Below are 12236 nucleotides of genomic sequence, written 5' to 3' on the forward strand. Positions count from 1 at the left end.
CCGCCACACTCCTCCAATGCGCATACAAGGAGCCGTCTTCGCCTCTGGCAACCACCCCCTCTGCTGTGGTGCGAGCTGAGCTGTCTCGCCAAAGTAAACACCGCCCAGTAGTCCCCAGGTCTTGCTAGTGTCCCCCAGTGCGTGTCCGCAGCAGTTCGCCCCAGCTACTCTCTTCAGCCTCCTCTCGGTGGGATATGTCAGATGCGACAGCTAGCGCAGGCGTCCACCTCCGTTACCTCTCAGGCGTTCCTCTGGCTCCCATGTCTATGCCCCCCAAAGAACCGTTTAAGTCTCCTCCAGGGGCTGTTATGGTGTTGATGCCAGGCGGACCCCAAGCTTTGTTCACTGCGTGAGCGCCATTATGCAATGTGCCTTCGCAGGTCTGCAAACGCTAGTGGCAGGTTTATGGCCGCTGACCTCTCCTATAATTTCGGGCTCCTTCTCGTGTGGCCACCAGTACCACTACATCTCTTGTAGTTTCGTGGCCCCAGTCACTAAGTGCAAGCAAGTGTCTTACCCGGTGATTTTTCTTACTGTTCCAAGTGCGCCTCAGTCAGAGAGGTGCCCGTCCCATGAATATTCGCCCTCCTCCTCCGCAGCAGCCTCTCCGGAGACAGCACATAGTTGGGGCCGATCAAAGGCGGGCTCGCCGGGACCACAGAGCCACCGCCACCAAGGAAAGCCCTGGGTTCCGCTGCTTTGTGGCGCAACAGGGGTCTACGCCTCTCGAGACAAAACGACTTTCACCCTGAGCGCTTTGCAAGTTAATGGCGAGCCGTGATGTTTATGAAGAGCCAGGCGCCATTTTGTCGACAGCTCCGCTAGGTTCGCTTTGCAGGCAGTACCAGGTTCCCCAGATGCCACAATACGCCTCAACATCTTAACAAGGCTGACACATCTAGCTGCCCATGTATGTGTCCATATGGGAATCTTCACGGACAGGCTGCTGTGCAATACGGCCGTCCCCGTAGGGTGTTCATGCCCTGGCCACATTTTGTCACCTTTGTCGGAGCTTGCTAGGGGGTCAGCCTTGCCGGACATGTCAGCATGCATTCAGCGCTCCAACCTCTCCACACCTTCGTAAAATCCTGCAGAGGGCCGGTGGTCAGTGTAGGCGATTCCTCCTAGTGCAATGTGTCCACCGGTCTTGCGGGTCAAGGGTAGCTCCGGCATTCAGTTCCCGGCCACCATCTTACTTGCGGGGCCACCAGAGCAGTAATCAACGATTTACTCCCGGGCACAGCAACTACGGCAGTTCAAGGCTCTGCCGGGCAATGCAGACCCATTCCGGAGTCCTGTGCTGTAAGTTTCAGCTCCCCCGGCTGTGTCAGGGGATCAGGATAGTTGGTTACGGGGAGACGGCGGTCGGAGCTCTTCAGCTCGCGTCCGTCTCCATCGGCTGCAGGCCACGCCCCCCCCCTGGATGTGTATGTTGATGTTCATTGACTGGGCTGCTGTAGGTGGATGTGTCACCATGCTATGCAAAGTGAAGAAGCAAATCGTAAAAATATATTTGACACGTGTATAAATGCAGAGTATTTGTGGAGCACTTCTGTTAAATAATGTATTGTTGAGTACTTGCCATACATGCTGCCCTTGGCATTCCAAGACAAGACGGCATACCATTTGAAAATGTGCTTTCTAAAGATCTAATTTCAGTAGCTATAACAAATATATTGAATTTAGTGCAAACTGTCTTTTCACAATAGATGTACTTAATTTAAGTACATTAAAGTTATTAAAAAAAAACTGTTGAAAGAAATCTTTCCCTCTCTTCTCTCCTTTTTGTCTGATCTCTGAATCGTCAAAGAATTAGGCAATAAACAAGCGATAGCTAATGTGTCTGCATTGTTTACAATTTGAGATGTGGTAAGATTCTTTACGAGAAAATCTAGACAAACCCGGATTCCTTCAGATTACAGACGGAGTTGGTAGTTAAACAAGCATTTGCAATGCAATGGGACTCGCATTTACGAGAGTTTGAGCCATTGGTATTGTAAATAACAAGGCTTTTTTAATGTGTTTTTTTAAAAACTGATAAATAAAAGGCATTGTCATTTACAATGCCTATAACTTGAACCCTTGCAAATACAAGGCCCATTGCATTGCAAATGCGTTAGGAGAGCGTGCCCTGCCTTTTCCTGCCAGCAAGAGCAGGCACGACATAGCTCTTTGACAAAATAGGCTGTAATTGAGGCCTACCGAGCAACAACACATGTAACAGGGGGTTTCCTCATGGGAGGTTACAAAATGGGAATAGGTGGTACTAAGGAGGGACTACTAAGCCTATTGACTAATGAAAAGCCATAGTTTACAATCGACAATGACACAAACCAATGAAGAAACTGTGCGGAGTGTGGGCGGAGCTTCACATCCATACCTTAATAGAGCATGCCTTACAGAGCAGTGCATGCGCTGCCCAGGCTCGACAAAAAAAGGATCACCAAGGCTTCACAGAAGAAAAGCAGATATGAGACTGGTAAAAGCTTGATGGGAATAGAGGCATAAGGAGGCCATTTTTCACGTGGGTATTAGAGGTGGTCAAATTTGAAACATGTGAGTCCAAGGAAATACCTGACGAATCAGCATGTTATAAGGATCTGCTTTTAAGGACAGAAATATGGTGGACATGTAGCAGACGGCATCCTTCAGTGGGCCAAGGATAACTCCAAGATTTCCAATGCTCAGGTGCCCTCTCTGCCATGTTGCTTGCGACAATCCTTGCCTTCATGGACCACAGACATTCCAGCAGTGAGTGCTGCCCTGTCTAATCTGATTTGCTGTCCAGCAGGCAACCAGAGTAGTATAAAGTTGAAAAGACCAATGTTGATCTGTTACAAGGGAGGTAATCAGAAATTCTGAAGCATTCTTCTGATTCTGCAAATCTAACTGTCCAGCACTCAACCAATTCACATTAGACCCTTTCTTTTAATCATTCTCACTCACCTCTGGTAAGCCAATCACAACAGTTAAGGACAGAGCACGCTCCTGGACTTTTTGTGATCATCGATGTTTCGGTCACGCTGATAAATATAATCTGTTATTTTAAATCGCATTTAAGAGCGCTTTTTTCCCCTTCTGCTTCTCATTCAAAGTTTTTGCCCAACCCTAATGGAGATCTCCTATGATTGCTGTGAATCAAGGAATGTAGATATCAGAAGTAGAGATCAGCCGAAGAAGGCGCGGTAAACTGGGGAGTGAAGTTAGATCCAAAGGTTCAGAGGGCTCACAAATAGCATCGGCCAAGTGAAAGATGGGAGTGAATTAATTTTAGTATACTCAAGAGCCTGATGTAAAAAGAGGCTGCTGGCAGTGGAATCTTTGTGTTACACTTAGAGCAGTTCACCCTTTGCTGTGTGAAGCATTCTCGGAACCTTCCTAGGGCAAAGGGGCTGATCACAGTGAAGGACAAACCGACTAACTGATTAATATTAAATGTATGGGAATCGGCCTAGCAATTCATTGCAAACAGTATCAAATGCTGGGATGAAGGCTTGCATGGAACAACGGGCCTCCACCCCAGCATTAACAAGATGCCAGCATTACAAACGCTGGCACTTAAATGGATGCATCAAAAGGCCACAGAAAGTACCAAACTGTGAGGCTGACACATGGGAGAGCATGCAGCAGTATGTGGGACTACTGTTGGCTCTTCTGGATGTCTGCATCTTCCACATGCACATTATAGGTTTTCTGGTATAGACACCTTGCACTCTGCAAATAGTTGCCATCAGCTTCAACAAGTGCAAAACCTTCACGGTGTGCATTGAGTTGAGAGTCTTAAGGGAGGAGGAATGATATTTTTCCGCTTCCTTCCACTTGCGACTCACAAGAGTTTGCAACTTGGGCATTACCATTCGTAATGGCAATTCCGAGTCATAATGCACTTAAAGGCATTGCGAGTTTGCAAGCGAGAACAAGGTGGTCCAGTCAAGTGCCCAGCAACAGCATCATGCTTCAACCTTGGGTTGACTGCTACAGCAATTTTGAGGTTTATTCTGCTCCATAACGGCCTTTCCCCTTGTATTGAATATTGTTAAAAACGTCATCTTCTGTGACTTTAGTTGGATGTGCTTGGGGTGAAGTGCTGTGGTGTGAGCTTGTCTGCAGGTTTGCATCATGGCTTACTTGAAAACAGCTCGAAGCATCTCTCTTCATTCAGGCAGCATGAAAGGGGCAAGCACAGAGGACATGGATCATAGTCTCCTTCTCAGAACCACACAATCTGCAGTCTACTGCATCAGCTGTTTCTAGCCAAGTGGGCATCGAGTCTAGTGTTGATTGAACACTTAATCAGAGTCGCATAAACTTTAGCTTTACATGGTACGCATACCCCTGGTCAAAATAGGGTTGGGGTTTAAAAGGCCTATAGGTATTAATAAGGAGAGTGAGTTGGTCATTATGTTAAGTTGTTTTTTTAATTAATTTGGTAACACCTGGGTATTCCACAATTGAAAGATTGTACAAATTGTTGTGCTTCTGCTTGGATGAATATGGATTGCAAAATCTGTTTAGTTATTTATTTATTTCCAGACGCATAGTGCTAGAGAGTTTTCATCTCCACGTTTAAATTTATGACACATCTTGAGGAAAGAGCTTTTTAATGGCCAAGACAGTTTTATAAGCCCAAACTCAAATCGCAATTGAGTAATAGATTTAACAACCTGGGTGCCTTTCCCAGTATGATTTTGCAGCCATACATGAACGTTGGTAGACGTTTTACCTTTGCAACGGTCCTAAAATGGTGCCCTGCACTGATCTTGAGAGGGCGGTAAAGCCTGACATCAGAGAGGCGGTTTTGCATTTAATTTCCTCCATATGTGGATGGCGTCCCTGGCATCAAATAATACCCCAATCTATTTGTATTGTGTGTCACAAGTAAGCCGCGTTCCATTAATGTACCAAAAGCCAGGTGTCCTTAGCTTCTTGCTGAACTTCACTACTTTCGTTTTTGTGAAATGGATTTCTAATTTGTTCTGCAGTGGGAAGGTAGCGAGGGCATCTAAGAGCTGTTGCATCTCATCTTCACAGGGGCCATGTTCCTTAAGAGCAGGTCGTTGGCACACAATACATAAGTGAGGGCAATACATAAATGAGGGTATGACCTCCAAGTTTTCCAATTTGGGGATTTGGTATGTCCAACTCTCTGGACAGGCTTGAGATATAGATGTTGAACAGCAAGGGTGTGAGGAGGCAACCCTGTTTCAAGCCGACTGTAGTGTTGATTTTCCATGAGAGTTTGATGCCATCACCGATCTTCACACAAATCCATGTTTTGGAACACAATAAGTGGAAGACTTTCATTAGTTTTGATGGAATCCCAGCACTTGTAGATTCCTGCCACAGTAAATTTTGAGAGACACTGTCAAGTGTAGTCTTAAAGTCTATAAAAATGGCATATAAAGTGGTTGTGCTGAAGGCCTTTACCATGCATATTGCCAGGGTGGCTTCCAAGGAATGACCTCCAGGCTGTCTGCCCAGCCTACGAGATCTTGTAATATGAAACTGGCATAGTGCTTAGAATCTATATCAAGCAGAGCAATCAGACGATAGTTGGCTGGATTGCTCCTATCACCTCCTTTAAAGATTGAATGTATTATGGAGCCGCGCCAGGAGTCTGGGACAGCCTGTTGTAGGCTAACTGTGCTATACAGGATGTTGAGTTCTTCAGCCCAGAAGTCAATGCTGGACCTAAAAAGAGCTGATGGTAGACCATTTGGGCCCAGGGGTCCATTTGCTCTACTTTTCTTTATGATGGTTTCTATAGGGTGTACTTTTTGATCTACTAACCCCTGGTGGCTACGGTATTCCGACTGCCCATTCAAGATTGATATTCCCATCATTTGGGTTTTGTTGGAAGCGTGTTCTGTTGGTTTTCACCAATTAACATTATACATAAAATATCTGGTGTTAAAAAATGATGTACAGTGGATTAAGCACTGTAAGATCAGTAGTTAAAGTGCCTTAGTCTGGTATTCAATATTTGCACAGACATCTATTCCACTGCTCTTGTGAAAATACGAATTGTGCAACATTTCATAGACATTATTGTGTATTAAGAAACTCTTCAGGTAAAGACACCATATTGATGACTTACTTTTAGCCTAAAACCTGGGTCATTCTACTTAAGATGTAGAATGTCAGATAGCCTATATACATCGCCCAAAGCGCATCCTCACCTGCTTCCAAACAGCTTCAAGGCCATGAGTGAAAACATCAGGACACTGAAGATAAACAGCAAGAACACATAAAGGATCTCTGGCAATGTGTTGCGGATGCTTCGGAATGCTCGCCGTATCTGCCAAAACAGAAATATAGAAATCATAATTTAACTGCTTAAATAACAACTTCTTTCTGTTAATTTCATGGTAATAGCACATAAATTGTTGACTCTCAGTGGTTAGTGAGCACCACTAAAGCAAAGATGCTCCCATGTGCTAAACTGGTAGAAACATTTTTATTAAGCATGGAGAAAGACAATATCACTGCCCCTGTGATTAATTATTTTGTTGGGGCCTATTGTTGCCCTGGAAGATGCAGACAAAGGAATTTTGTCTCAAGGGAAAAGACATTCAGGTGTGTCACAAAAGTTCACTCCATGACTGGACAGGATACCTACCTACATGCCTTTCTTACTCTGCATAGAATAGCTAACACACAACTGCAGAATATTCTAATTAATGTCATTAAGGGTATGAACATAGATATTTTGCAGTAAATTGAAAAAAATCTTCAACAATGTGTTCTCATTGTCTGTCAGAATATGCCTACTGTTCAGTTGCATAATATACCCATGACTTGCCACCGGTATACTGTTATGTTGCAAAACAGATAAAAAAAAAATTACAAATGCACAAATCAGTAAATTCTTGTGTTTTGCAAATATTCCCAACCCTACGTAAATATACATTCATTAATGTGTGAGCAATATGCCTATTATTCTGTTTCACAAACGGGCCATTTTTGTTGGAATAGACCCATCTTTTTACACAGAATAAGCCCATATATTTATGCATTTTGGAGTTTTGTAGAACATGTATATGTTGCCATACAGTCTCTTTCCAGCTCTGAGATCAAGAAGGTATCACAGCAATATCTTATGTAGATGGAACCTCACAAAGAGTCATACACTCTTCCTCCTACAGTAACTGTTTCCATCTCCTTGGGATCGTGTAAGACGGTTCTCGGGTGCATTTGCCAAGTGGATGGACATGTAAAATTCTAGGGAGGTCATAAAGACTTATTTCAATTAGATGTGTTCAACTTCTACATTATGATTTCAAGGCTCAGCGGAGATCTGAGCTAAGCTTTAAGACCATTCCAGAAAGTAGCTCCTTCGTAAATTTCTAGTTTTATTTCCAATTTACTTATCTGGAATGTGGGTTGGCAGCTCGACTTTGCAGTACTTGATATTGGAGTCTGTCAGAATATAGTGAGGGCAAGCTTTGGAAAGTATCTGGAGCCCCAAACCTCACAGGCTATGAAAATAAATGTGACAGGCTTGAACTTCATTCTTTGCTCCACTGGGAGCCAGTGAAGTGCCTTTGCGGTAGGAGTATCATCAGTCATGCTTTTTAGGTTTAGAAATAGTTGGGTGCGTATATTTTCATTAGTTGTATTTTCCATGGATTCTTTTTGATCCATCTGTATGAATTAAGTTACAGTTGTCTAAGTGGGGGCAGGACTAGTGCTCTTGTAAGTTCCACCCCAGTGATTAGTTTGCAGGAAATCGAGAGCCTTCCAATATATCATGATTAGGGTTCCCAGTTTTATGGTATTTATTTTTTTGACATTTCCGTCTGTATTTATCCATATTTATTTTTTGTCAACTTAATATGTATTTATCCATATTTATTATGGGTTTTGTGAAAAAAATAAAGCTGAAACTGGTATATTTCCACCTTTATTTAACCAATAAATATGCAGTCATGGTTGGATGCCTGCCAGGTTTCAGTGATATGAACACCCACAGAGGATAAATCAATGCACTTATACGAAAATGTGCACATTTCACTATCAACCTTGTGCATATCTACTGCTGTTTAAACCTCTTTACTAAAATTCCTTTCTTTTTAACTCCTTTACCCATCAATCCACACAATCCACACAGTTATTTGCGCGGCAGTCATGCAAAGTGTATTTAGAATCACTCAAAAAGCACCCAATATCCGTTTTTATCCACATTTAAAAATAAATACAGACAAGAAAAGAAATGGTTTTTTGTCTGTATTTATATGTAAAAATCAGTAAAAAAAGGAAAACAGGGAGCCTTAATCATGATTTGCAGAAGGGTGTGCTGGTCCTTGTGTTGATTTGGGAGGAAAAGGTAAGGTCACATTTAGATGTCTACATATTTTAAAGATAGTTCTAGACCTATCAGAAGCTGGGAGTGGGTTTGGGGTAGGCTCCGCCTGCCTTGATCTATATCTTCTGCTGCTGTAATTGGCTTCACTATGTGCTAGGGAGCTGTTTGGTAGGTGCCCCTGGGAAGCCTTACTTAGCAGACAGGGCATGCAAACCCAGAATTGACTGCGTTCATGAGAGGGGTACAACATTGAATTGCACCCATCACATATATGCAGTACAGACATCCGTCTGTAGACCGCTGTACACTGTCTCTGCCATCTGTAAATATACTGCAGTCCTCAGGTTCCTCTTTCTGCCATCGTGAGCTATCGGGTTAGCTTGCCCACTGGCAAGTGGGCATGAAAACATGATCTGACAATCTATCAGATCGGGTTTTCATGCAGAAATGTCTGCGAATCAGCTTCATATAGGTGTTGGTGTGGCTGGATCTTCAAGCCCATACACACCAGCCACCAATAATTGTGAAATGTGTCCAGAATTAGGTCAGGCCTCCAGACTCAGTTGTTAAACTGTAATGCATCATTTCAAAGAGAATTTCTGGTTCACTGTGCCTGTGCATTCCTGTAGGGTGGGTATGGCCCTATCCCAACAATTATTGTAGCACACAGATTGGGTTAGAAATGCTGGCACTGTATAGTTCACTATGTTCCATCACAACTGACTAACATATCCACTCAATTACTTTCATATTTCACTATACTAATTCAACACTAATCCTTTTTGGATTCCGGAGTAGCGTGCTACGTGCCGAAAAAGCTCTTCAATGCCTCGTCAGGTGTAGTAAGCGCTATATAAATGCAATTACAACCCAATCCAATACATACAATGAGAGAAAAGAGATTCAGAAAACCATGAGTAGCTGCAGAAAATAGCTTGTTGGATTATTTCAATCTTCATTGTGCAGTTCGAAGGTATACAACCAACATGTGAATGAATGAATGAATGAATGAGTTAATTTTGTAAAGGGCGCAATACCCGAAGGTGTCTTAGCGCTGAGCGGATCAAAGACGGAAAAGGGGCAGAGGCCAAGGAAATAAGTCGACAAACACTAGCGCTGAGTTGGTGGAAACGGCCAGGTCTTTAGCTGCTTTCTAAACAGCTTCAGGCTGTGTTAGGAGCGGAAGGCCAGGGGGAAACATGTGTTTCACACCTGGATCTGCCTTTCTGGTATGAAACTGCTGTGCAAGACACACATTGATTTAAAGCTCGTGAGGTCAGCTAACTAAAAGCGGTGTAAAGCAGCCAGTGCACGAAACATATAGTCTCTCCATACGGTCATCAGTGGTGTGGGTCTAATACTGTATATGTGTGTCGAAAACTGAAGAACAAACATGGCTGCAATCTTATTGGTGTTTAACCATAGGATTTTTCCATCTCTGTTGTACAGAAAGGGGTAAGCTTTGTTTTTTCCTGATTTTGCAACATAAAGAGTGTGCCACGATTAGCTATATGGAGCTTTTGTTACGTCACTACTAACTTGTAAAAAGATGTTATGAGTCACAATTTCTTATTAGAGAAATGCTACGATGTCAGAAGGAACCCGTGAATGCATATAATCCTCACCCGTATATTATATTTGTAATAACTCCATGCATACAGAGCAAGGTAATATTTAAGAATATTGGCCACGGTTGAAAGACAATATAAACAGCACTGCAAAGAAGGTAATATAGCTAACTGCATGAATTTGACTTTGGGGGTTGGATATCAAGATGAAAGCGGTTTGTTATGGATGTGCACATACTTTGTTTTACAGCTTTTTTCATTACTTTATGTGATGAAAGTGAACTTAAATTAAAAAAAATATAAAACCATCAGGAAAGGCAAGTGTTAAAATAAAAGGGTATCTAAAAATATTTTAATTCAAGTTCCGCAAAAGTATTTTGAAACCTGCTAGATCTAACAGCTCGATATCCAACAGTACGAATAGAAAGACCATTTCCGGATTGTAACACTTGCTTCACATGCGCAGTTCATCTAGATCTTGTTTGACATGGGCTACAACCACAGTCGACATCTCAAGAAACTAAACTACAGGAGCCTTGAAAAACAAACAAGTGCTGGGCCTATCGATGACGTTTTACGTGCTTGCATCATTCATACGTTCCTTCATCCAAGCTTGCTAATACTACAAATCGTTAACTCGCAGATTATTTCAGCGAGGAGTAGCACATTTTGAATTTGTGATTTCTCAGTCCCACCTTGTGTAGGCCACACAGCTTGATGCAGAATAAATGGCCCCCAAGGACGAGGCAGGCAGGAGGTTCAGGCCAAGAAGGTGAGGCCGTAAAGCGGGGGGGGGGGGGGGGGGGGGGCAATTCTTCTAAGTGTGGGTCTTCTGCAGGGGTAAAGGGATTTCATATTAAGTGGTGTGGGAGCAGGAAGCTAGAAGGGAAAGAAGCAGAATGAGCCTTTGTCCCGTGCCGGGGCACTCTTGAGTATCCGTGCGCGCTATAAATGTAGTAGAACATAACATAACAGAGGCCTGTCAACAAGGAGGCTGGTGACAGAAATGAATGAGAATGAGAAAAGTGTTCAGGTACGAAAATATGATTATTTAAAACCCCGGGCACAACTCTTTAAACCCACGATCGTTCTGAAACCAGTCCAGGCTCTCGCAATACTCGCGGGGGAGGGGCGGTGTCACGCAGGGATGGGGCAGTTTAAAATAAAATTTTACAAAACTTACCGGGTCCGCACCGCCTCTGCTCCGGGGTCCCGTTGGCGCCTACAGGAACACCGCGTCACTGCTGGCAAGTGGCAACCCCTCTCAGCGAATACTGGCGCTGCTCCAGCAGCGCCAGGATTGGCTTAGAGCAGGGTTAATCGCCGCCCACCTGTCGATTAGGAGACCGAGGTTTGAGCCTTTGCTCAACCCTTGCTCTCCTAATGGGCATGCGCCAGCCTGAGCAGACACTAGTGCGCATGACTGGGCATGGCGGAAAATGTTGCCGACCTTCACCAGTCATGCGCACTTGTGCTGCTGCCTGCCTCTGGTCTGACAATGCCTGTCAGTCAACATGACGCCGGTCTGCCCACCCCCTTCAGACTCTGAAGGGGGTGGGTGGTCCGACATCATGCTGACTGACATGATTGTCAGTTCTTCCTCGGCGTCTCTGAACTTAAGTAAACCGAGAGTTTACTTAAGTCAGAGACGCCGAGGGAGCTGCGGGCGGCTTGTGCAGCCACGCCCCCTCGCCCTAATGGACGCACCGCCACTGCTATTAAGTGAGAGAAATTGTAGGGTAAGAAGGACAGAAAGGTAAAGAGAAAGGAATCTTGAAAGAGGTGAAGAAGAGGGAGAATGAGGCAGAAATATAGGTGAGGCTGAGAGAGAAGTAAAGTAAAGAAAGAAACTTTAGGTAGTCAGAAGGAAAGCTACTGAGTAGTCGAAAGAGGGAGAGGTAGATTGAGAAAAAGAATTACAGTGACAGGTAAGGTTTTAGAGTGAGGTAGAGACAGCTAAAGATTGTGAGGGATGTAGAGAAAGGGAGAGGGGTAGACTTGATATAAGGGAGATGTTGAACAGAAAGAGAGGTGAGTTGGACAGAGGTGAGGCATTGCGAGAAGAGTGATGCAAGCTAGAGACAGAGGTGAGGTACAGAGAGAGGCAAAATGAGACGAGGCCTAGAAGAAAGGTAAGGTAAAGGGATCAGTAAGTGAGAGAGAAAGTGAAAGGACTGATGGGAATGTGTTTTTTTTAATGCAGTTTGCTAAGATTTTTATTGATCAAGCAATAAAGATTACTTACTTACTGATGGGTAGAGAAATAAGAGTTATAGAGAGAAAAGTGATGAAGTATAGAGAGAGTATTGAGGTAAAGACAGAGGTGAGGATTAAACAGATGTAGGGCAAAACAAGAGTGAGAT

At 43.7% G+C, this 12236-nt stretch overlaps 1 protein-coding gene across 1 annotated transcript in view; it reads right to left on the reverse strand.

Annotated features, from left to right (window-relative positions):
- Window positions 1-12236, reverse strand: part of LOC146820941 (two pore calcium channel protein 1-like) — a 653069-nt gene that overhangs the window by 462514 nt on the left and 178319 nt on the right. Inside the window, exon 6 of the mRNA XM_085609765.1 lies at window positions 6180-6298. Within this exon, the coding sequence (XP_085465891.1) occupies window positions 6180-6298 (119 nt within the window). The remainder of the gene's footprint in view (window positions 1-6179; window positions 6299-12236) is intronic.

This window comes from Triturus cristatus, chromosome 6, assembly GCF_964204655.1.
Source record: "Triturus cristatus chromosome 6, aTriCri1.1, whole genome shotgun sequence".
In the NCBI taxonomy this organism is placed as follows: Eukaryota; Metazoa; Chordata; class Amphibia; order Caudata; family Salamandridae; genus Triturus; species Triturus cristatus.